Here is a 25,814-nt window from a genome sequence, read left to right as displayed (position 1 = left end):
TCTAACGACTTCAAAGTATAAATATATTTCCTTGATCAGCTTTGCATGATATTTACATACATTTCAACTGTCATGACACAGATGAAAGGAAATTTGACCGAAGGATCTACTCATCATTATCACACTAAAGAACACATATCACATATTTCAAACATGTCAAATGAATTCCCAAATCTTGTTAGAAAACCGAGGAGGCAGGAACATCCCAGCCGCCTCCCCCAATGTCTGAAGACTAGCACACACCTTCAACTGCAGCCACTCTTGTTGGTACTTAAACCTGGTTGAAGGATTTATTTATGTTCAGGCAGGTCTACAATGCTACATCAACAGGTGTTACAGAGACCAACCTATAAAAACACTTGAGTACCTCCTGCCGGATACCAGTGTCTCTCTCTCTATCAGTGTTCTGGAAGAAGAGGGACAGGGCAACTGGAAACTCCAATAAAGAAACAACAAGTGAGTTAAATGATCATGAATGTGAGGAAGCAGCTGTGGTCCCTGGCCCGCATGGTGTTGCCCGGTGCAGGATTTGCGTTGACCTGCATCGGGGCCTACCTTGTGTCCCAGCAGACAGAGCAGTACCACTGCACTCTGACGTTCATCTCTGCCTACGTCATGGTTGTGTTTGGCATCCTGGTTGTGCTCATCGGAGTCTTCTGGACCATCTGCCACAGCATGAAGAGCAAGATGTACCAGAGACGACGACATGAACGCCACCTCCGGGTCTACACTATTGACAGGTAACACCGCCTGGGCCACTTTAAAAAGAGGGAATCAGAATAATAGTGGGAAAAAAATAATGAAGAATAATAGAAAAAGAATTTAAAGAGAATTATTAAAAAAAGAATCAGAGCACAAACATAAACAATGTTAAGGTAATTACTTCATTTAAACAAAACAATGTTTTCCCCTTCTATTTAATTGAATTACTGTTGCAAAAATAATAACTATCGCAAGTGAAACAAATATCAAAGTAATCAAGTAACTCTCTCCAGAAAACTTTGTGCACCACAGGAAAATGTTTTGGAATCAAAAGTCAATACAAATATAATTTCTCTTAGGTATCCCAAATGTCTTTTCAACTACTATTCTAGGGTGTGTTTCTGACATCTGGCCAGGGATGAGTGCTAGGTTGATCAATAGACGTTGTCCCAGTAAAATAAAACTATTAAACTATTGTATTGTATCTATTTTCCTCTGCAGACCGTGCTCCTTCCCTCCATCGTACGAGGAGTCCCAGGGCAGCCAGCAGAGTCCTGCTCCAGACCGTGAGCTTGAGGTCGTGGTTGAGGGGGTGGATGTGGCGATGGGCCTCGCTCCTCCTCTGTACAGCCGGGGCAGCTCGGACGCACCGGACTGCACATGGAGCTGGGAGCAGCCTCCTCCATACAGTCAGGTGGAGCGCATTCAGCAGGGAGAGGTGGATGCAGAGGAGCGGAGGGGGCCCTTGCCGGGACACTGAAGGAAGGACAAGTTTTTGCCGAAATGACTGAGGGACAAGCAGGAATGGATAAGACAGAGAGTTCCAGAAGAATGGGATATGCCTTTTTTTAAATATGATTGTACTGCTTGGCTACTCAATGAAGGACCACAGAGACATGCTGGCACCAGTCTTCACCCCGACCTCTCAGTGCTGACCCCAGCTCAGGGGTCTGAAAAGAGGTCAAACTGTGGTTTGGTGTTGTTTGTTGCTCAAATAGAGTAAGGATGAGCTTCACGTTTGAGTTGCTGCTTAGACAGTAGTAATCCAGCTGGATCCACAAAGGTCTGAATGCAGCGATTACTTTTAGCCGCACTGTATCTCCAATTTGTACACTATTAAATTATTGAAAGTATAATACTGCTATTTGTATTTGAGTTAATGTGGCTAACCCTGTTTTAGGGTTATTTGTATTATGGAAATATAAATATGAAGTCGCTTAGCTTGTGTTCAATATATTTATTTTCCAATATAAAGCCAACCATTGTGAGACTTTATTCTGCATTATAAATTCAAACTTTAAAATAATAATGTTTCATAAATTACTTTTTAAAAGTAAAAAAAAACAGGCAGCTTTATCTAATTTAAAAGTAGGTCAAACCAACACTTCATTTATTTGAAGCATATTCAGAATTTAACCAGGGTTATTAGGATTGCATGGACAACATCTGAGAAACATATCGGCCAACACAATGTCCTATAAGTTACATTATTTTATTTATGTGTTGTTATACAGCATTTTATTTACTAGGAAAGTCCCCGGACAAAAATAATATTAAAACAAAAAATTATACTTAAATAGACTCATCAATTTAAATTCCATGTGCAGACTATTCTTAGTAGCTGGAGCAGAAACATGACAGCTTTCTGTCAAATCTGTCTCCACATGGAGGACAGACAACAGATATATGTCTAATGATTGCATATACGGACGTCGACCCAGAGACTTGTAAGGCAAACGAGTCTTCTCAGTCCGTGGTGAATTTGTACACGATTACTGTGTTTGACACCTGTATACACAAAGACACCATGATGTCCTAACATAACTTTTTATACATTATGGGTTTTCTCTCAAGCACACCTCACAGCGCAGTTGAAAAGTTCACCACAATAAAGATAACGATGGAGCAACAATTCAACTGTGTCGTTCATGTTCATGCACATTAGAAATAAAAGAAGGGGTGGTTGTTGGCACCGTTTTAATTACCGAGTACTTCAAAAGATTAATTAGTATACCTATTAGACACTTGTCTCTGACACATGAACAATTTCAGGCAAAGCGTGAACCGCCTTCTTAGCGACACATTGATAAACTGGCATTGATCCTCGTCCAACCTCAGAAACAACCCCTGACATAATAGAACAGTTGGATGGGGCAATAACCTGTAATGGCTGACAGGTCATGTCTGGCTGGCTGAGTGAAGACATCCTTGAGGATATCCACTGGCATATCCTCAACTCATAATGACAGCAATCAGTGTGTTTATGAGTTCCTGCTCTCTACGTCTTATAAGCCGTATAAAGATCAGCAGTCTTCATTTCTTATCTTAACACAGCTTCTACATATCTTACAGTCGTCTCAAAAGCCGATGCTGTGCTCGATAAACAAAAGCCTTTTCCATAAGGATGTTTAATCGCCACATGATATATAGTGTCAGCACAACATGGTGCTCCTAATTATGAAGAATATGTTTAATTAAAATCCCGGAATGCCTAAGGGCAACATATCTCACACTGATGTATTTGTATTTGTCCCCATCAGACCTGTCTGTTTCAATTAAAAAAAGCAAATACCACACACAAAAAAAGTTTATTTGGATAAAAAAAAAAGCATAATAATAGTATATTCAAATATAGTTATATGTCATTCCCAAAGGCCTGAACTGACAAATTAAAGCGAAAGCCAGATCAGCAAACAAATCTAAAATATGTTTATTTTTAATTACCTTTGGCCTCATTTGCTATTTCGTTATTTTACATTTTTGAAAAACCTCTCCCTAGGTAGTAAACACAAGTCTGATAAATTCCCACTATTCAAAGCGAGATATGCATTAATTCATATCAAACATAAACTAACTGTAAGTCAATTCGCTGATATATTAGTTGTGATGCAATGCCTATTTTATTTTACACATGGACAAAAGTTTGATTAACCCTGCATTACATGGTTGAAACAAATGACATATATGAGAGGACAGGTACAAGCAATATGACAAGCAAACACTGCACTGTTATACAAGAACAGCACGGTGAATACAAAAAATATCTCAGGCTCCCTTACTCAATAAGTCTTTATAACGGCAAGCCACAAACATTAACAGTCAGTCTGCACATTCATAATAGGTTTGCTGTCTTTTGCATTATTTATTCATGGAAATAATTAAATAGCCTGCATGGTTTGGAAACTAAATATTCTACGTTATCGATTATTCAAACACTGCGCTTTCTTTTTGAGAGATAAGCACCCTCAGTTTAGTCACCATTTGAAGAAAAAAGTAGAATAAATGACCATGAAGCTACAGAGAAGGGATTTTTTTTAAATGACAAAGAAGTACGGGAAAAGTTATTTTATTTGTCTGTGTGAGCGGGTAGATGCATGTATGTATGTGCGTGTGCGTGTGTGTGTGTGTATGTGCATGTGACTGTGTGTTGCTCTGGTGGCTCATGTGATGATGTTAGGGCCACGGCGCCCTGTCCTCTCATGGACGTTGGAGATCTTCAGGGCGATGGCGATGAGAGGACCCAGCACCACCTGCAGTGAAGAACACATCACAACATGTTTTCAGCAAAGATAAAGATGCCAATGTATAACTTTTTTTGGGGGAGTCTTTTAATGAATTGTCTCTCTGTATTTTTGTACTACATTGATTGTATTATGTTGCACCTTTGCACAACTTTCTTTTGGATAATTTGGTTACATAATTAGTTTTTTTACAGAAGATATCCATCCATTGTGTATCAAATCAAAAACTATATATATATATATATATATCGAGGCTCTCACACTAAGTTCCAGTGGTTAATGAGTACATCTTTGAGCAGACCTTGTCTCCGTTTTGTCGTGCATCACAGCACACACACGGTAGACGTCATGTGAGTTTGGGGCCTAAAAACACGGTGCAGATAAACCCATAGACAGATTTCCCTGTGAAAACTGTTTCGACTAGGATGTCAAGAGCCATTGGATTTGTTTGTCAGCCAGTTCTTGTTACTTGCTCGAGATGATTCATTCAAACATTTTTGTTTTTAACCCTTCATCGCACAGGGTTGTGTGATGGAATACATCACACACACCATATATATATATTGGTATACCATATAGTATACCGTCGTATAGTATAGTATACAAACTGTGAGGAGTTGCTGTGTCTTGTGGGTCGAATACAAACACACACAAGCCGTATATAAAAGTATTTGGAGCGCTTTCAACCTCGCGGGCATGTTGTCTAATCATGTACGTCGTGTCTGATGATTTATGTGCGTCGGATAAGGGGCAGAATGATTACGAATTACATTTATGATCTAACATTAATTAATGATAGATTGCCCAAGGGTTACGTGTAAGTCACATAACGCGGACGAGGGGAATGTAATGACGGGCTGAAACAATACGTTTTACTGACTAAAATGTGGCAACTAAAACCGTTCAGCTGTGTTTAAGTGTAACTCATCGATAGGTGATTAATACTTGATGAATGGATCCACTTTTCCTGAAATTAGAAGTGGGGGATCTACAATTTGACTTTGTGGTATCACTTTGAAGTTTAATCAGTTAATAGAGGAAGAGTTTAATAATGTGTGCTCTCCCATATGTTTTACATTCTTACACCCTGAGTTAATTTGGAATTATGGTAATGCTCAAATGCAAACTTTGATGCTCAAGTTAGCAAGCTGAGGACATCCTTGGCTGTCTTTTGACTTGTAGAAAGAAGGGCACAAAGGGTCATTAACCTCAGTAAGCACGCATGTTTGATGACGCTGGCCGGTTCGGTGGCCAAACCTAAATGAGGCTGTCGCGCCATCATGACTGCATCTTTACAACCCCTGGGTATGGTTAAAGTACACTACCTATCCCAACATCCATAACCACACAATAAGCTAGTGTTGCTAATCACTCCAAAGCCTATAGGTCAATTAGATGGCATTTCACAGCTTAGGCCGTATTACCGCCGCAGTATCTGCACAAATCTGTGGAATTTATTCTTGTTGTTCAATTCAATGCGAACCACTGATCAAAATTACACGTCAACTCAAATGGCTTCTGGGGGGGTTAATACCAGAGAAATGATTATGGGAATTAATAGTGTGGAGGAGAAAAAAAGGCTATTTAATGCAAAAATGATGCCAGCTGAACAAAAGCAGGCGAAATGATTGGTTGTGTGTGGCAGTTTTCATTCATGTAGTTTTAAATATTTAGCAATAGGAATCTGAAATGTATCCCATCACTCAAAGAATGGTGTGCCAGATGTGAATCTATTATGTATCTTATATCCGGTCTCTATAGTCTACAGAATATAATATATACAGACAAGAGCACTGTCATCATAATACATTACTTCTGCTACTGTCTCATGTCATTCAATAAAGATTTTATACTATCTTTTTTTATGGGGACTAGAGTGGCAGAATACTGCATAACAAAAGAATCATTTTGGATGAGGGATTTTAGGTCATGCCATTGTCAGGTGACAACGCCTTTATGTGCACAAACATTCAGAATCTCTGTCTCAGAGTCTCACTCACACACCGACACAGATCAGACACACAACCCCACTGTTTCTGTACCTGTGTCTCTCTGTTGTGTCTCTCGGGGTCTCTCTCGAAGCTCTCTGCGTAAATGCGGATGGTGGCACCTGTCCCTCCACCGCTCCCGCTCATCCGAAACACTAGGCGGGACGCATCGGTGAAGACGATCCTTAAACCCTAGAAATATACAGAACAATGTTCACATTATCAATTGTGTTGTTTGTTTTTGAATGGACATTGTCTAACATAATCCTATAAGCACTGCTTACTAAATTATATGTAGAACCTAATTCTACATATTACTTGATAAAAAACCATGAGCTTCATCCCACTATACAAATGTTTTAGTATCCGATGTATTGAAAGTGTATACGCTCCTATAATTCAAATATGATCATAAATCATTGTTCAATAATGCAAATTGGCAATACTGTTAATATGATAATAATTATTTTATGTGCAGTAACTACAAACATCCACTAGATGTCATGATGTGATTTGTTGGGACCGTAGGAATCCTTGTTCCCCCCCACAGTAATGTCTTTAAAGTTATGGAAGGTCATAACTACTGCTAGTGTTCAGTGGAATTCCAAGAAACTTTATAAACTACAGCCCCACATTGATTTGGTTTGGGAGCTCAGAGGATGTTTTTACACAGTTTCCTTCAAATTCTGACACCGGAGAACAATTTCACAGTTGAGGTTAAGTTCAGAGAGTTAACAGTAGAATCTACTGAACTCTTCTGAACTCAACATCTCTGTTTTCAAGAGAAACAGGATAGTGTTGCATTGGGGTAACCAACCACAACTCTTGCTAGCTGACGTAAGCAAGATAAGACTCTTTGACTAATGGATGTGTGATGACTTTTATCTGTCCTAAATTCCACCGTGCCGCTTCCCTTATTCCATTGGAGCTCGGGGAAAAGACAGCAATGTGTTTTGAGACAAAGCAAGGAGCATAAATAAGTAAAATATCCCAAGTGCTTTAATAAAACACACTTTATAGACACTTTTTACTCAACTTGGCTGACAGTAATTGTCCAAAGAAGTGTTGTCAAAACATTCATACCATCATAAAGTTAAAGAAATGTAGGCTGCTATGCATCTTGATATTCACACATGATGTGTTGTTTATTCTTAGTATAGTACAGAAGAATTTAACAAACTATTATAGGATTAGAAAGTCAAGTGGGTGTACTGCCCCAGTATGACAGTGACCCCATGACAGACTAGTACTCCTCTTCAAACTGGGACTCAGCTTCATAGTTTATAGACTTATAGTCTTAATAAAAGTCAAGTAAACCCGTCCTCATAATGAGTTTAGCTCAGGAGTGTACCATGTCAGAGTCCAGGTGAGGAGAGACGGTGATAATGAAAGATGTCCGTCCGCCTGCCTGTCTGTCTTTCTATTTGTGAGTGTGTCAGCTCATTTCTAACAATAGAGGAGCAGTTATCAGGAGGCTGACTAATGCCTGTTAAAAACCATGTCCGCTGTAAAGTTCAGAGTTCCTTGAGTGGAGTGCATACCAGCCACAGTGTGTGTATGTCTGTCTCTTTCCATTTATTTAGTCATACAAAGGCAAAATGCAGTACATTTGACCTGAATTTGATCTGTTTTAATACATAACAAGGGTGAGAAAGCCACGGCTAGCCTTAGCTAACCCTAAAACTACATTTACTTGTCCATTTTCCTTGGCTGTTTCCTGTATATGGAAAATATATATTTTATAAACTTAAATCTTTTTCAGTTTGTTAGTGCAGTTATTAACTAATGAAGCCATAGTCTTTAAAAAACACACACACACAGCTAAACTCTTGCTAAGTGTAGCTAGCTTAATTAGCAAATCGCAGTAATATCAGCCTCTGACTCGAGTGTAACTTATGTTATTTTGTCTTTTTATTCACATATAAATGTTTGTTTTGGAATGATTTCAATATAAATATAAATAGTATACAGACAGACACCTAACAGATACGTTTAACTTCCATAACCGCAAATGAGCTAAACTAAATATTTCTAACTTAAAAAAAATAAAAATTGTTGGTACACAGGCCTACTGCATTTTCCAAAAGTGCAGTGTCTGCATTTAGGTATTATATAGGTTTTATGGCAATGATTTATATTCATCCACTATCTGTCTGATATGCAGACAATGCAGAATTAGTTCAGCAGTCAACTACAAAAGGCTGCCATGCCACTGCTGTGCAAATCCCCCATGCTTTGTGTGTGTGTGTGTGTGTGTGTGTGTGTGTGTGTGTGTGTGTGTGTGTGTGTGTGTGTGTGCGTTTATGTGCCAACTTGCCCCCCCTTTAAACACACTTGCAGTGGAGAGACTGCAAGTGAGACGACAGCTGATATAATTCTGTCCTAGCAGGAATGTGTGCTGTACTGTAATAATACACACTGGGGCGACTGGGATGCTGAGGATTTGCCTCTGAGGTTAAATCACATTTTGGGGTGACTGACTAACTAGCTGTGGAGCTGCTGTAACCATGGCAACACAGAGAAGTATTCACATTGGGACAGTGAAACCTCTATTGCTGTTAAGGTACATAAGGGGAAGTGGACGGACGGATTGTAGGCACCACTTTTCCGACAAACACAAGTGTGAACATGTGAAGGCCATGCAGGTGTATGCATGTGTTCACACTTGTGCACAGGGACAACTGACGGACAGCGCTTACACCAAAGTGCACCGTATATGTGTGTATGTGGTATTAGGCGGAGCAGAGGCTAAGAAGTGTCGACGCCAGGAATGAGTTTCCACACATTTCTGGGCAGAACCGAGAGGGTCAGCTGGGTAAACCTCACAGACTGTGAGGGGGAGGGAGAGAGGAGGTTATATGGCTGGGGGACTTATCAGTGTGTGTGGATATGTGCTGTATGTTATGTGTTTATGCATATGTTTATGGTTTTAAATTAATGATATACTCTCATGTCCAAACATGGAACCTCTCTAATGAGACAACATTGAAGCTTAGTGGGTGGTCTAGCTCACAAGAGGATGACGAGTGAGTACGTGTGTTTGAAAGGGAGCACAGAGATGGTGTGTGTGTGTGTGTGTGTGTGTGTGTGTGTGTGTGTGTGTGTGTGTGTGTGTGTGTGTGTGTGTTTAAGATGCTTTCGGGTAGACCTGACAACCGAATGACCGTTTTTTTTTACTTTTCTACACAAAGAAAATAAGACATAAGTACATCTAGATTTGAGTTCTAGAAATATATCTCAATTCTAGCGGCTAAAATATCACTGTTAAGTCTATCTGTACTGTATGTATTATGAAAATACTCCTTTTCCACTTCTCTAATTTGACTTTTAACTTTAATTTTCCATGTTCTACCTTCCCACTCTCATCCCAGACTGACCTGGTTTCGAGCCACTGTTCCATCCACAGGGTCGATGTACTCGAAGTTGTCGGCCCTCTCCACGCTGTATACGTGGTCTCCCACGGCAAACTTCTGGCTGGTGAATGCTTTGTCTGAGATGACTGATTCCAGATCCCTCATCAGGTAAAAGGCTGAGCGCGGTTCCAGGGCTTCGTAATCAAACCTGACAAGAACCAACAACACAAACACATAGATGCTTAGTAGGTCACTCACACTCCCACCATACACAGAAAAGGGAACGTTTTCAGGAAAATGATTTGTCTTAGATAAACATACATTTTTACAGCCTTGCTTTTACTTAAAATGGCCCTAAACTGCACGAGACAAGGGTTATCAGAGTGATTTGTTGATTTTCCTTCAAATGATGACAGCTGTTTGTGTTTTGTGGACTTTTTGGGGATCTGGTCCTTGGCCTGTCCTGTATGGGCTCTCCATCTTCCTGTTGTGGGAAATCTACATCAAATTGAAAACGCTCTCTGTGGGAACATGAAAAGCTGCAGCAACTGTCAGTGGGAACATTGACTGCAGGAACCATCTTTGCCTGTCACAGGGGAGAGGTTAAAATAAGAACAACTGACTGGAAGAGGAAGAGGACTGGAAGAGAAATGGACGAAGGTGAAGGCCTTGGAGACATATTTGGCGTTGCTCGGGATACAAAGGATTGAGACTTTTGGGAAAAGCTAAGTCAATCTCAGGGCTTGTTGATTGAGATCAATTCAATAATGATTCAAACAAAGAAAGTAACAATGTAGGTAGACCAATAAAGAGACGAATGATAGGGGAAAAAATAAATCCCTCACCGAATGCATTAAGAAAGCACAGCTCCATATTCAAAGAACTTATTCAGCTGATTACCTGCAGAAGTAGTTACGTCCAAACTTGGCCCAGTGTTCTCTGATGATCTGCTCCACACCCTGTTTCCTGGCGGCTAGGATGGACAACCACACCAACACCGACCACAGACCATCTTTCTCACGAATGTGGTCTGAACCTGGAGGAGAAAGAAAACAATACAATACGACAACTCTTAATAGACTTCTCACGCCTTGTGGAAATTAATTCAGGACTCAAAAACACTTCTGACTCTGGTGTAATTTATGTTTTTTGGTTTAGCTAAGCTATCTTTTTTTTCTCACATATTTACGTTTGATTTCTTTATGTGTATTAATAGTATACAGACTTCCAGAACAGATTATGTGCCAGAAATTATGAGAACATCGTAGGCCGCCCCTTATTTTAGCCGAGCACGAATATGCATTACAGTACTTAGTGAGATTTAGAGGCTGGTAGGCTACTATTTATTTTTCTCCTTTGTACAGAGCCAAGCTAGCTGCTTTCACCCTGTTTCTCATCTTTATGCTAAACTAAGCTAAGCTAAGCCAAATGTAAAACGGTAGTCGGATTTAGCTTAGTATTCAACTCCACCATATGTAACAAAAGGTCAGGGAGAGTGCTTGTGCTTGGAGATGAACCAAACATCCCCACACAAAAAAATGTCTCCTGCTGCCCACCCTAAAACACACACACACACACACACACACACACACACACACACACACACACACACACACACACACACACACACACACACACACCGACAGAGGAGTTTTCACACCCTTGATCAGCCTCCTTCACTGGGGAGCTATCACTCTGTTCTTGAAAACAGCTGCACAGTAAAGGTATCTGTTAAGGGGGCACTTTGACATTTTAATAAGATGGAATATGTTGGTAATGTTTCCGCGGCAGAGCTTGGAGCAGAACACAAACTCAACGGTTGGGTGTCATTTTAAGCTACATGCACATTTATTTCATGAGAAGGACATGAAGGTATCATTATGTCTGTTTTATAGCAGAAACAATTCTTCGCTTTGGTTTTCTCCACCAAACACTGACAACAAGAAGTGTACTTTCTTCCTCTAGCAGTATACAGCTGTTAGGAAACTGACAGTTGTCATTATTTAATCCCTGTCTCACTGCCTGTCTACTTTTATCTCACTCTCTGACACAGAGCGAGATTTTCATACCATCAAAGAACAAATAGAACGTTTCCTACGGCACCGTTAAATGTTTCTCTGTACTGTTAATCTTGTTCAAATAAAGTTACAATGACGCTTATTAAACAGTGTAATGCTGCAACAAGGAAGTTCTAAAGTCAGAGCTATCGATATCCCAATGTTTTTGGGGAGACTGATTTGAGTGTTTTTTCAGATTTTAGTGTTTTAAAGAAATAATATACACAAAACATTTTGTATGTTGCTATTGTTTTTTCCAAAGACATAAAACCGTAATTGTCTGGCAACTATCACAAAACCTCCCAAACACAGCAAACGTACACAGTAAAGAACAGGAGTGGTGTACAGCTCTGATGATTTACTACGCAGGACTCTGGCTGAGCTTTTGGCCTTACATGGGTAGACAACGAGTAAGCTCCCATAGTCCTCCGTGCTCTCTGCTCCTTCCATTTATTTTCTTCCTCGTCAATACTTCTCATATTTGGACTCTCCCAACTCGTCCCCCCCCCCCTCCCTTGTTCCAGCTTTTCTTCAATCTTGTTCATACCTACTAAAATTTGACTTCTCCCTTGTTCCCTCGGTTTTTAAGAGTGAGACATGATCTCCGATTAAAAGGATGAATGAAGAATGAATGTCAGAGAGAAGAGGAAAACTCGAGAAAATGTAAAAAAGCGGAAGATAAAAGTGAAATTAAAACAGCTGTAGATAATGTGTATTATGTGTGCGTGCACATTGTTTATATTTTCTGAAGGTGTATGTGTGCGTCTACATTCACAGAAATTGCCACTGGAGGCCTGTCCTCATGTTGCAGTCATTCAGGGAGGCCCGTCTCCTTTTATAGCAGAAGAATGGGGATTATTTACACATGCAGTCAGGGTCACAGCCCTCACATCTATTACATGGCTCTGACTGGAGCTACAGGCAGTCAGGATGCATTGCTTACAACCCGAGCCCTGGGACAGGCTGCTGAGTGTGTGGAAAAAAGATGATGCAGGTTTTAAACAAACTTATTTTTGAGGATAAAACAAAAGCAAACGGTAAAAGTATTGAAATTATAACACAAATAGTTATTTGTCAACATCGTGGTTTACAGCACCACTTCCTGGTTCAACTTTGACCAGAGGGTAGAAGGTGTCATATACTGTACAATTTGTGATTTGAGGATATATAAATAAACTGGACTGGACTGTTTTTTGCTGTACAATAAGGGGTTATTACATTTCATCTGTTTTCACTTTCAGTTTGATCCCAAAACAAAGTGGTTTAGAAAATCTGTCTCATATTCATTTCATTGAGACCACGTTGCCGCTGCAGGTGTGCTGTGACAAAAGTGCCACCGCGAAAAAGTTGAACCTGGCTCAACTTTTCCAGCAACGCAATGCAACATCATTAGGCAATGAGCCGTGTTGGGCCCATTCCTGAAGGATCAAATGATTTCCACCTTTGTAACTTTCCAGAGTTGTAAAATCCTGTCTCTATTCAAACCGCTGTGCAGTATTATGTAATCTGATAAACTTTTAAACCCATGGCTCCACTTCAAACCTTTCTGGTCCCACAGCATCTTAAACATAACTAACGCCGGCATCTAAACATCCAGTAACACACTGTCCGGTCCTCCGACCGCTTGTATCTTGTTGGCCCATTGGACTTCATTATAGTGGTGTCACTGATATTCCCAAATTCCCTGAAATAACTGATTAAAGTGTTCTCATAACCAATATGAAAAATGGCTAAAACTACAACAATAAGATCCAATGTATCATAAACTTTCCCTTTAATTTGGAGAGACGGTTGTCAGCTCACACTTGTGTTTCAGCGAGCCCCTCACAGTTAGTGCAGTCTTCTAGCGACTGCCTTGTTTGCAGGAACCTCAGCAACAGTTGCTGCTGAGGGGAGGGGATTTCTCAGTCGCACACCCACTCACATTTTCCAAACAGGTCCGGGGATTTGAATCAGTGACCTTCTCCACACGAGCTAAAAGGCTACTCCTGCTTTGTATCTGTATTCATTGGCTTTCTGTTCCGATGTCACGGAGCATTGTCTGTATGTGTTGTTTGGATTGTGAGTGTGAGGAGCAGAAGAGATCATACCTGTCCCAAAACTCTCCTCCCCGCAGAGGGAACAACGCCCAGAATCCATCAGGTTCCCGAAGTACCTCCAGCCCGTGGGAGTCTCATACAGCGCCAGTTTCATGGCCTTGGCAACCCTACGAACATACAGAGGGAAACAAAGCTAGTATGCACACACACAATGTATTTATCTCTAATATCTAACGCCAGCCTTTCTCAGTTCTGATACAGAGATATAAACAATCCTCTGACCTTTAGAAATAAACCAAACCAAATGTTGTATGACAAGTGTAATCTTCCAGCAGCTCATCCAATAACTTAATAAGGCAAAGGCAGCAAGAACAAAGTGAGTTAACCTTTTAGCCAATGTTTGCTTTGAACCTGAGCCATGGACTCGCATTGGGGAGAGAAGCAGAGCGAGTGTGTGTGTGTGTGTGTGTGTGTGTGTGTGTGTGTGTGTGTGTGTGTGTGTGTGTGTGTGTGTGGGGGTCCCAGGGAGGGATAAAGGTGAAGACAGTGCAATGTGTGAGAGGAGAGGCATCGCAAAGAATCAGACGAGGGGAAAAGGGCAAAGGGAAAGTCTAATAAAACTTGTCAGAGAAAATGTAGAAAAGTATCTGGCTGAATACAACGGAGTTACAGTAATATTATTACAATACAAACCAGTACATTTTGAGAAAGAGAGCTGACACATTTGGATAAAATGGAAATAAAATAACGTAATATCGAATAATAAACAAAATCAGCAGCGATTAAAATAATTAGATCCTGGCACTTCGACATGGAGCCAGAGTCCCGCCTCCTCTTCTAGCTGGCCTCGGTTCCACTTGCATCAACTAAAAAGCTTTTCATTTGTTTATTGGTCCATATTCTAAACTAAACTCATTATAATCACAACAACCATGACAATTGACATTCAGTAATAACATGTGAGTCAGCCACTGGCACAGAGTCAAAGCAGGGCAAGGTCGTAGCGACAGTTAAGGACACCAAGGTCATGTCCTAATGGCTGTTTCTGGAATCCGAAGGTTTCACTGACCTTTGGTAGAATTCACATTCTACAGCTACATGCGCAAAGTATACACGGTGTATTTACTAAAACTGACAAGCTTTTTAATAACCCATATCTGTAAGGGTTCAAATAACCTTTTGGATGTGAAAGGAGTTTCACTGAGAGTTATGCATATAGGGCCCTGCAGTCTCCCTCAGCTCTACGAAGCATTTCAGCAACTTCCATCTCATTGTTTTCAGTTGACGACTCGCAACTGTTTTGGTTCACTCGTAACGTGGTAATAGTGTCCAGCAGCAGCATGCAGCTGTTTTCAGCAACAACAAAAAAGCTCAGATAAACCTAGTGGACGCTATCTACTCAGCACCAAACGTCCTGGAAGACAACGTTAGCGACTAGCTGCTGAACATAGCGGAGCATTGAACAGGATACTTTCCTCAGGAGCTAAAAAAGAAGTGAGCATGTATCATCATAGCTAACAAAGTGGTCATGTCAACTGGATAAAGGTGATGTGTTTGTGTTGTCTTTGTGTTACTTATTTTTGCCGCCCAGCATTGGCCCAACAATCTCTTCATGCAAGTTTAAATGGCACTGCTTTTAGGCGTAATAAGAATACAAGTCAGTTTGGGGGAAAAAAAACGTTGAAACCTTATTTTGACTGTTGTGTATTGCAATTTATTTGGTGGTAAGTCAGAAAATGGGGGTGAGGTTTCACCGGAAGAATTTCCCCTCAGTATTTCTGAATCCTGACTACATGGGAGCTGTAGTTGTTGAATGTGAGCAGAATAATCATTGCTTTGTCATTATTAAAATGAGGCTCTCGTATTGTTACTGTTCAGTGTAGTAATATATTCCCATGTATCTTAGATTATGAACAGAGAACCAAACTAAAATGTTTCATCTTTTCAGAAAAAGTGACAAAACCCACTCTGCATGAGAATATCTATTGTGTCTTTGTGAAAGGCAATCTGTATAATATTGTATTATGAAAGTTAAGTTGCTTGCAGAGATATTTAGTGTGCAACAAAGAAGACCCAGTGCTCTGCCCAATCCCCAAGCATCACTCCTCGACCACATCACCCACACCTACTCAGTAACTGCTGAGAAATGTAAACACAATTCCCAGGACTCAGCTAAGAATGGCTAGGATAAATATTCAATGCAAAAAAGTTGTTGTTGCTCACTAAGAAATAAACATGTAGATCTGTCGATCTCAAAATACTTAACTGTGGTATGCTGTTGGAATTCACAGTGCAATATATGCAGATGCGGGTGGGTTTCAATGTTTTTAAGTGGTCTTACATGTGCACACAACCATCATGCGCATAAATAAACTCATCAGTGCCCAGCACAGTTGTTTACATGAGAATGGGATGGAATACCAAATAAGAGTAACCAACTTCATTCCCCTCTGGGGGAAGCGAGAGCTGGAACGGAAAACCTGGCATTCCTAAAAGAAAACAGAAACTCTGGCCTGTGACGTTTTAGATGGCACGTACACGGCCAACATAAGCACTGAAACTGACCCCAGCAGCTCCATTTGTGTTGCAAGAGTGTCGGGGCAAAACAACGTGAGAAATTTGCACCAGTTGAGTTTTAACCGAAAAACAGCGTTAAGCCACTAAAACACAAACTCAGGGGAAACAAGCACAATCAACGATCACGGCATTTGTCAAACAGAATCCCAGTCTGGTTTCAGATCCACTAGAATAAGCTTCCTTTTGAACTCAAGAAATGGAGGCAAATCCATACAATCATACTCAAACACAAGCATATGTATTGAGATACAGTACACTGTTTCAGGCCGACCAGGATCAGAGGGTTCTGCCTCTCTCTTCACAGGCTTTGCCAAAACAGAAAAATGCTGGCAGCCTCGGGGAATAATCTTGGAAGATTTCTATTTATGGCTGTAATCCCCCCGTGTGTAGGTGTGACCTCTCAACTGGAAGGCTTTAAGGTCTGTTGATGTCCAATTTTTCACACTGGTAGAACGACAATACCATTGTCAACAAATGTGCCAAATCAAAATGAATTTAACAAAGTTTTGAAAATTAATGTATCTCTTCCGGTGGTGTACATCAGTTACCGTGCAGTAAATCTCATGTTGAGCGAAGATCATGACTTTTGTGACTCTAAATCTATCTTGCAAGATGCCTGGTGCATTTCTCTCTATGATTCAAGAACACTTTTAAAGAGCGCCTTACACCTTAAACTTAAGTTTCTGTATTGCAAAACAAGACAGTTTGATATAGCAATAAAAAGCACACTAAATAACAAGATGCAGGATGTGCAAGATAAAATGGATTATCTTCTATCTAGATAACAGAATGCATGTAACAAATACAAGAAGGAGGGCCCGTTTGTGAATGATTTTCGGGCATATAGATTGTGAAGAAAAGGAAAATACTAGGATAAAGTTGACAATCTAATTTCTGTTGGTCGTTGGTTTTGTTGCTTATCGTTTTACAGATTCTGTGCATGTTATGTTTTGTTGAATCGGGGACCACGTTGGAAAGAAGGGTTCTTTACATGTTATCCCATGGCTTGTTCTGTCTTCTTTATCCATAAATCAAATCAAAATCACTGCAGCGAGAGATGAGGCTACTAGGACCACAAAAAATGACTTTCTGCAAGACCTCTCCTGTCTGTCTGATGAAATGAAATTGATCAGAGATGGAAAAGGTCTTCATGAGAATGGGGTGAAGGAGATTTCATGAACAGCTATGACCACCTTCCATCATCCTAACACTCTGGGCTCACAGCTCAGGGTTACAAACTTACACCAGACTGACACACACACACACACCTACAGTATGACTTCACAGACAGTAAATACACTCATGTATACACGTATCAACCAATATCTCTTTAGTTTTCTCTCCGGCTCTATCTTGTATTTATCAGGATATAGAAAGGAGTAAAGTTTCAGAGCACGTACACGGCCAACATAACATGGTGTATGAAGAATCTGGCGAGTGAAATATTGCCAGCTTTTGGCCTTGGCTTGATATTTTACCAAACATAGCATCCAGTGCCCTCTCTCCTCACCTCCCCCACTGAAGAGAGCTCAGCCTGAACTTAAAAGCTTTAGGCTGGCATACAGACAAAAAGTGCAGCACGCTGGAGCTTTACTTGGGCTTGAAATATTCTTCTTGACCTGAACCAGGAACCTTCACTGGACTTCACCAAAACACTGAAATGAATACCCTGCAGATGTTGCCATGGTGGCCAAAACTGAAAATCCTAAAAAGTGAAGAACTTTAATCAAAGTTGAGAGGATTTCTGTAAATGGTCATAGCTGCTACCTATATTATTTTGTGTGATCAGTATCAAAATATCTTTCTGACATTCTTTTAAAACTATTTTATGGGCTTTTCCAAAACTGTGTCAAAAATACATCTTCATCTAATAATATTATATCAGAGGGGAGAAATGTGCTTGATGGGTCAATATTTTATTTGGCTACATTCGGCACCCTGCTTCCTATCAAAATATTGGTGTATAATAATACAAAATGTGAACCAGATGACAGCATTTCTAATTCTTTCTTGGTAGTTTTCTTTTTTTTATAGTGCTCAGCTTTTCAGCTCTACAAATGAACTAAACCGCAGCAACGGGGACACAAGTCCAGGCCTACCAAAACTGGTCTGGTCAATCTATTGAGTTTATCATTCCTTGGTTTCTTTTCCTTGGAGTCATCCTGTTCCTCTCAAGATTGGATGAGAGCTCTTGGTTGCCCACGGTGGTGCTGGAGCAGAGCCTCTTCACTTTAAAGTCCCACACAGGAGTGCTAGTCCTTCTGCTACTGTCACAAGTTTAGGGGATGGCCGGCCTTTCAAATGGGCTTTTTGCACCTCTACAGCCCTCATCTTGTCCTCATCTTGTCCTTTTGAAGCAGCTGCTGTTCTTCAAAGCTGACCTCTTTGGATTTCTTCCTTTTACAGGGGCTTCCCAAGTATTGGTGTCAATGTCGGTGGCTTTCAGGTGACATTCACATACGTCTTTGTTGCGTAGCTGTAGCCGTCCTGGTACCATCCGTGACCATCTCTGCTCGAGGAATGTGGACATGTATGGGATCTTTCCTCGGGACAGTACATGACAAACACTATACAAAAACCACAATACTAAATGGTCCCGTAGGATGAACATGGATCCATAAAAAGCCCACCCTGTAGTTGTAGCACATCCATGTCTTACAAGGGCCTAAGCATTGGCAGATGTGCAAAACAATACAGTCTTTTGATTTGATCTTGGTCATAGTAACCAGCACAACAGAAATATCAAACAATAAAAAAACAGCTCAGCTACACTACAGCGTTTAACATTTGACCCCTCTACTCCACCGTGCTAATCAACGATTCAGAACAAGAGGCTCACCAGTCGCTCAGCCCTCTCTTCTCCCTACGTCCTCCCATCCCTGGGATGGTTCATGGAGAGGCAGATGTTTCCTTTACCGAAGTTTCCCCTCCCCGCCTTCTCTTCCTCCGACCCCTTCCTCCCTCCCTCCCTCTCTGTATCAGCCTTGACTTATTGTATTTGCACAGAGAGACACAACGCACTCAGACAGCCTCAGCTTAACCAAGATGATACACCTGTACCTGTTACCATCTGAATCCGAATGCACCCTCCTTGTCTCTGTCGTTTTACCGTATTCCCTCTGGACACACACACAACTGCATACAGTCCATAAACCGATAAATGTATCAAGGCTTTTATAACACAGTTTGCTTGACTATGCATAAACACACACGGCAGGGAGGGCTGCTCAGTCTAAACACTCTGCATACAGACACACACAAGGGCCACTCGCTCTCCTAAAAAGGCCTACACTTGGGCCGACTCCAGGGTCCGACACCACCCCGCAAAGTACTTCGACATTCTGCTTCCAGAGGCAACGGTGTTACATTAGGAGCTTAAGTGGTGGTTATGAAGCTGAACAAAGTGACCCTGTCCTGCTCTGAGGCCAGTAACTATCAGTTAAATGCTTATTGAATAGGTAGCCGTGCTTTGCATAAGCCCACATACCCGAGAGTATGCCGGAGAATATTGGGTTTAACAAGGAAATAAAATAGGAGAATCTTATATAATGCAATTTATTTCTGACAACGCTCTTCAGAAAGCCCAGAGCATGCTATTATCTGTAGTTTAGGGTATTATCTGTAAGAGACATCACACTGTAAGGTAATTCTACTTCTCAGGAGATTGCACAGCCGAGATTCCAGGAAATTAAATTGAGGCTTTTATCAATACAAAAAAGGCCAAATGCTGAGAAAATAGACACAGAGAGATAAAGGAGATATTTTTTGGCGTAAATGATGAAAAGGCCATTTTATCTACAGTTAGTGTGTGGGTGTGCGTGTGTATGTGAGAGTCAGAGTGATGAGGCGAGGCTGACATGGGAGCCATTATGAGCAAAACTTTCACGCAGCTCTTCATTGGGATCATTACGGTTCAGCATCATAAGACACAGCCTCAGGCGAAGAGCAGGGTTGGGGTGTAGGAGTCTCTACCAATAATTCTGTGATGTAACATCCTACTTCACATATCTAAGCTTTACTTGTAACTGTCAAACCCAGAGAGATCGGGATTGGCAGTGAGGTCACTTCCTTAATGTCTGCCAGTGCTAAAAATGCACTTCAATTCAGTAATTTACTGAAAATGTGCAGTCAAATATTTGACTAGAGAGTGAATAACATTTTTCTTATTCAACCATTTCCCCTGACATTAAAGCCACTGTGTCGAATTTTGACATTTGACATGTTGGCTCGCCCCACTTGGATTAAAAAAGACAACGTGACTGACAGCAATGCCCGCTGCCACAGACTCTTTGCCAAGACTCAAGGAAACTGTGAGGAATGAACTGACGGCACCACATTCAGTTTTACACACACACACACACACACACACACACACACACACACACACACACACACACACACACACACACACACACACACACACACACACACACACATTCTTCTTTTTTATATTCTTCAGATATGAGACCCTTATTGGCTTTCTATTTAATTCACCGCAAATTCAGAAAAAGAAATAGTTTTTTAACTGAAACACTTCATAAATACACAGTTTTTATGGAGTAAACTGAAAATTGCATGAACACTAAATCTTTTCTGGTTCCCTCATCATAAGAAATGACACATTTCCACTGAGCAGCACTCTGTTGAACCCTCACTGGGGTGCTGGGATCCCTCCTCCTGGATGATCACATCCTCTCACTCAGCACCCTCTTGCTCGCCTCTAGTCTTACATAACGGACAATATTTATAGGCAGTGAGTAAATGTGTAAGTGTGTGTGGGGGGGGCGGTGTTATGTGATCTCACAGTCTTATTCCTAGTGGGTGAGTCTTTATTAGAGATTGGGCTGCTGCAGGAGCAAGGTCGTGGTAGTGTGACAAGAGCAGGCAAAACCCCTCAAATGTCTATTGTCCAATAGATTTGAAATCCTGTTTGACCAATTATCCAATGACAATTGTACACCTAGTCTAGGTTTGCTCTATATGTGTTTGCCCTATGTCTTTGTCCACTTCGACTCTGATTAAGAACACAGTGGAGTCAAAACGTTGGTCTGATTTCACTGTCAAAGGCTGCAAATCAATCAGACTCTGGTCCCTTTTTAACCTTGGGACTCTTTGGACCTACTGAGTGTGTGTGTGCATGCGTTAGTGTGTGTTGTACCTGTCGAGGGCCGTGCTGGTGGCCATACTCCTGGCAAAGCCCTTGACTCCCATCTGCCTGAAGTACGGGATGGTGGAGAGGTTGGCGGCCATGACGGCCACCGAGTCTGCCGGGTTCACAAAGAAGCCGTTTTCTCCGAGGATCATGTACCGGTCCTGACAAACAGCACAGGACAATACAATACAATAGAAAGTGAGTGTAGTTTTGAGTTTTGAGTGTAATAAAGTGAACCTAAACTTGACAGAGAATAAGGCTGCTGATCTTCTCATATGATGAAGAGACCAAAACTAACTAGCTTATTTCACAGACTCCTTTGTTGTCCTAATAATTCTGCATATAATACACAAATTAAATACATTATGACTGTAAATCTATTCAGCTAACAGTCGCAAAGCATAACCATTGGGTTACGGTTGGATTTGTAGTTGTGCTGTAAAGACAAATGTTCGCCACAAATAATTGAAAACCTTTTTCCAACAATCCCAATTACTCTTTCAAGTAGGGAAGATATTAGTTTCGGTATTATGTAACAGCGAGTCCAAAAAAAGAAACCTTCACTCAGTAAGACTACAACCGCTGGTGCTAATGACTGTGAAGACAGCGATCCTGGTGGGAGAAACAGAGCAGATATGACATAATTCTCCTGATGCAAAGCTAATTCACTCAGTCAAGGGTGTGTGTGTGTGTGTGTGTGTGTGTGTGTGTGTGTGTGTGTGTGTGTGTGTGCCATAGAAATGACTATTGGATGACATGGTGGAAAAAGTGAGCTGCTTGTTGGATCATTGTGGATACAGAATTATTCAGCCCCATTTCTTGTCTTCCTGTTATCAATGGGCAAACAATAACAAATACAAAATAAATAAGGCTCTCTCTGGTATCTATGGGTGGAGTCTAATGACACTGATTTAGTCACGATCGGTACCAGAAATCATAATAGTTCACAGTTATCAAAGAACATGGTTGTACTTTGTTTTACCCCTTTTGGGGATTTGTTCCTACACTACTACAAGAAAACAAAGTAACTTTGACACGTGACATATAAAAGCATTAAAATGGCATTAAAAACCCCTCCAGACATGTTTCAAGACGGTACAAATACAATGTCTCACCCCGTCTGCATCAAATGCAGCTCCAAAGCCAAAGTCCCCTCCTTTCATGGCGTCGACCAGAGAGGTGGCATAGGTCAGGTTGGGCTCTGGAGGTGTACCACCAAAGTCCTCCAGGGGGACACAGTTGACAGCAGAGTTAGCGGGAGCTCCCAACTCATCACACAGGATCCTGCGCACATAGGGGCCCATCACTGTAGCACAGCATGAGGGGAGGAGAAAAGACAGCAACAGTTTAGTCTCTGTAACATTTCCAACAGCTCAGGGGCAAGGTAAGGTAGAGGAGGAATTGTCTGACCTCCGTTCATGGCATCTATGTGTATCTTGAGCTGATCTGGTCCCGTGAGAAGACTTTTAATGGCACTGAAGTCAAAGATGTTTCTCAGCAGCTGTAGATAGACCTCAACTGAGTCTACGATCTCCACTAGAAGAAGACAGAGAAGAGATCCTTAGCACCGGATGGCAACGCTTGTATGTATTTAAGAAAGACGAAAACAGCGAGTGAGTGTTGTACCTCTGAAAGGTTTGAACTTGTTCTCCAGGTCAAATTCTTGTCTTCCCAGCCTGGACAGGTCAATGCTGAGATCGGGGCAGATTGCATACTCCTCGAGCGTCCGGCTCACCTGGTAGATCCTCTCCATCACTGTGTCCGAAGATGGGCCTATACCACGCGAAGACAGACATACGTTAATATGTGGTAACCGTCATTTTTGTCTAGTAAAAAAGAAGAAAATAAACATCCCTGACCAACTGGGAGAATCAGAAAACAAGCGCTCACCTCCATTTGCCACATTGAACTTGACTCCAAAGTCTCCAGCGGGGCCTCCGGGGTTGTGACTCGCTGTGAGAATGATCCCGCCAATGGCCTTGATCTTCCTGATGATGCAGGAAACAGCTGGGGTGGACAGGAGGCCGTTGTGACCGATTACCAGTCGACCAATCTGCACAGAGCCGATTTTAAATAGGAGCAACGTCAGCCGCACATCCATCCAGGCAGTCACATATTGTTATAATGTTTTCCAAGAAGATGTGACACAAAATCTAGAAGGAAAAAAAACAAACTACGCTGACCTATAAACAAGTGTAAAAGAGCCCATGGGTCCAACTGGATCTAAAAGCAACACGGGCTCAAAGCACTGCATCATTCTACAGGTGACTAAGTGACAGGCAGCTTTAAAAAAGCAAAATGATCTGCCTCAAGAGGGTGCCTAAATAACAGAGCTGCACTCTCTATTTATAATTTGTATGCTACTTTTAAAGCGGTAATACCACCAGCATCCCATAATTCTCCTGCATATCAGCCATTCTAAATAAAAGTATCCTCACTGGAGAGGAATTTATTCTCCCGACGTCAGTGTATCCTCCCAACATCCGGCATGCTGCTTGTGTATATAAAGAAAAGACAAGGAAAGTGAGGGACTATACACTGAGATACGTTCTCTTCAAAATACATTTAGACAGAATAGCATCGTGTGCAATGAAGGACCTAATTGATGTGTAAAGTGATCAATTATTTCCCACTATGATCCCATTGAATTCAGTAACCAGTGTAAGAGAGATAGTCTATGCATTGGGCGGGTCATCTGCAAGTGTTGCCTGACTTTTGGTTCAATGCCATATGACAGGGGATCCCCCAAAGCATGAGCTTTGGCCCTGGAGAGGTGGAACAGCGAGAGAGGGGGAGGGAGGGGGGACATACGTCGGCAGGAAAATAGAGCAGGATGGATGGAAGTGCTGATAAGGCCGACATCAAGAGACACTTGGCTGGGCCAGCAGAAGAAAAAAAAACAGACTGATCTCAAAAACAAATTATATTCCCTTCAGATTTTCCTTTGGAGCCTGTCCAAACCAATCACAAAGATCTCAGAGCAAGCGTTTTAAAATGAGCTGCGGGGATTTTCCTCCCCTCTGTCGCTCCCACTCGGTCTTCCTATTTTCGTTTATCTGCCGCCGACACTTGAGAGTTCACACTCATTTTGGACGGGTGTGCGTGTGTCAATACCGCGGATTATTACTTTTCCCCTAAAGTGAAGCGCTCATGTCTGTGTGAGGATGAGCTAACGCGATAGTGGGAGATAAGATTGTGATGCTAAAGCAGACGATGACTAACTATGCAATGCAAGATGTGAATTAACGTGACGCAATTGTACAATTTTAATTTTAAAATCCAAATAAGTGGCATAGGTTTTTTTCAGAAGTTGTGGAACAATCTACTGAGAGCAGTTCTCAGCCTAATGAGTTACAGGTCACCTAATCGCTGTTCTTTCATAGGTTACATCAATGCTTCCCTTTCTTTCTTTTTGACCCCTTAATACAAAGTTGAGGTGATTGTCTGTATGAGTTGAGAGCATTTCAATGAAAGAGGGATTTTCCACTTCTCAGACTTTACTTTTTTTGTTTTAAAGACTTGAAGACACATATACATATAGTATCTGACAAGAAAAAGGGAAATATTAGGGGGGGGGGGGGGGGGGGGGGGAGACACATGAGCACCCTGAATACAACATGTGATTACTTCTTACTGTATGGTAGAACATGTTCAGGAAGTTTAATCAATTCCCTTTTCTTCATTGCAGTGATAAACAGCTATACAATCACATGTGGATTCATTTCCCTGTAACAACTCTTATGTTCAATTTAACGTTAACTTCTTTTACTCAGCAAAAATGCCAGACTTGTACATAGTTGGGAGGGTTACAAGTATGTTGATATATTGGAACAAATGCTCCCCAGACACAGTGGGCCCATGTCAGGCCTGTGGGTCACCCCCCCTCCTTGGTCCTTACCCCATTGGCAGCTGCCATCTGCACTATCACCTCGGTGGCAGCTCGGCTGAAGTAGCGGCCGTCGCTGCCCACCACCATGGTGCAGCCCTGCCGGTCCCGCAGGTCGATGGAGGACAGCACGCTCTGGATGTAGTTCTGCAGGTAGTTCTTCTTCCCCTCGAACACCGTCGTCTTCCTCCGCAGCCCGTTGGTGCCGGGCCGCTGGTCGTCGAAGGGCGCGGTTTGGACCGTCACCACCGGGATGGGGCTCGTCTCCATCCTTCCTCTGCAGGACCCAGCGAGCGGGTCACTTTACTGGAGTTCGCTTCTGCTGGTTCCCGACCACAGAGAGTAAAAAAAAAAAAGCAGCCTCGTTGGCAGCACGGAGGTGGACCTCGTGGGCCTGTGAAGTTGAAGGCACAGTTGCTGCGTCCCTGCCGAGGGAGTGGAGCAGTGACAGCAGTGACCCACGCAGGGATGAAGGGAAACACCCAGACAGAAAGAAATCCCCCCCGGCAATGTGTGTGGACGCCTCAGTAGCATTCAGC

At 41.7% G+C, this 25,814-nt stretch overlaps 2 protein-coding genes across 2 annotated transcripts; one reads left to right on the top strand and one right to left on the bottom strand.

Moving 5' to 3' along the window:
* Positions 1–471: 471 nt before the first annotated feature.
* LOC306739687 (transmembrane protein 252-like) lies at positions 472–1,462 on the top strand (the record flags this gene model as incomplete). Its single annotated transcript, XM_079221729.1, has 2 exons — positions 472–740; positions 1,204–1,462. 2 exons carry the CDS (start codon positions 472–474, stop codon positions 1,460–1,462), a joined length of 528 nt encoding a protein of 175 aa, XP_079077855.1.
* Positions 1,463–3,342: 1,880 nt separating this feature from the next.
* Positions 3,343–25,545, bottom strand: pgm5 (phosphoglucomutase 5; the record flags this gene model as incomplete). The annotated part of the gene is made up of 11 exons (XM_079222719.1): positions 3,343–4,232; positions 6,266–6,403; positions 9,589–9,772; positions 10,465–10,600; positions 13,712–13,827; positions 21,396–21,550; positions 22,505–22,695; positions 22,800–22,925; positions 23,016–23,162; positions 23,280–23,442; positions 25,288–25,545. The coding sequence occupies 11 exons, from the start codon at positions 25,543–25,545 to the stop codon at positions 4,143–4,145; spliced, it is 1,704 nt and encodes a 567-aa protein (XP_079078845.1). The 3' UTR covers positions 3,343–4,142.
* Between the last annotated feature and the right edge of the window lie 269 nt (positions 25,546–25,814).

This window comes from Taurulus bubalis (assembly GCF_910589615.1).
Source record: "Taurulus bubalis genome assembly, chromosome: 8".
NCBI classification, from domain to species: Eukaryota; Metazoa; Chordata; class Actinopteri; order Perciformes; family Cottidae; genus Taurulus; species Taurulus bubalis.
Note: the sequence above shows the minus strand (reverse complement) of the source record. Positions and strands in the feature narration are given on the sequence as shown.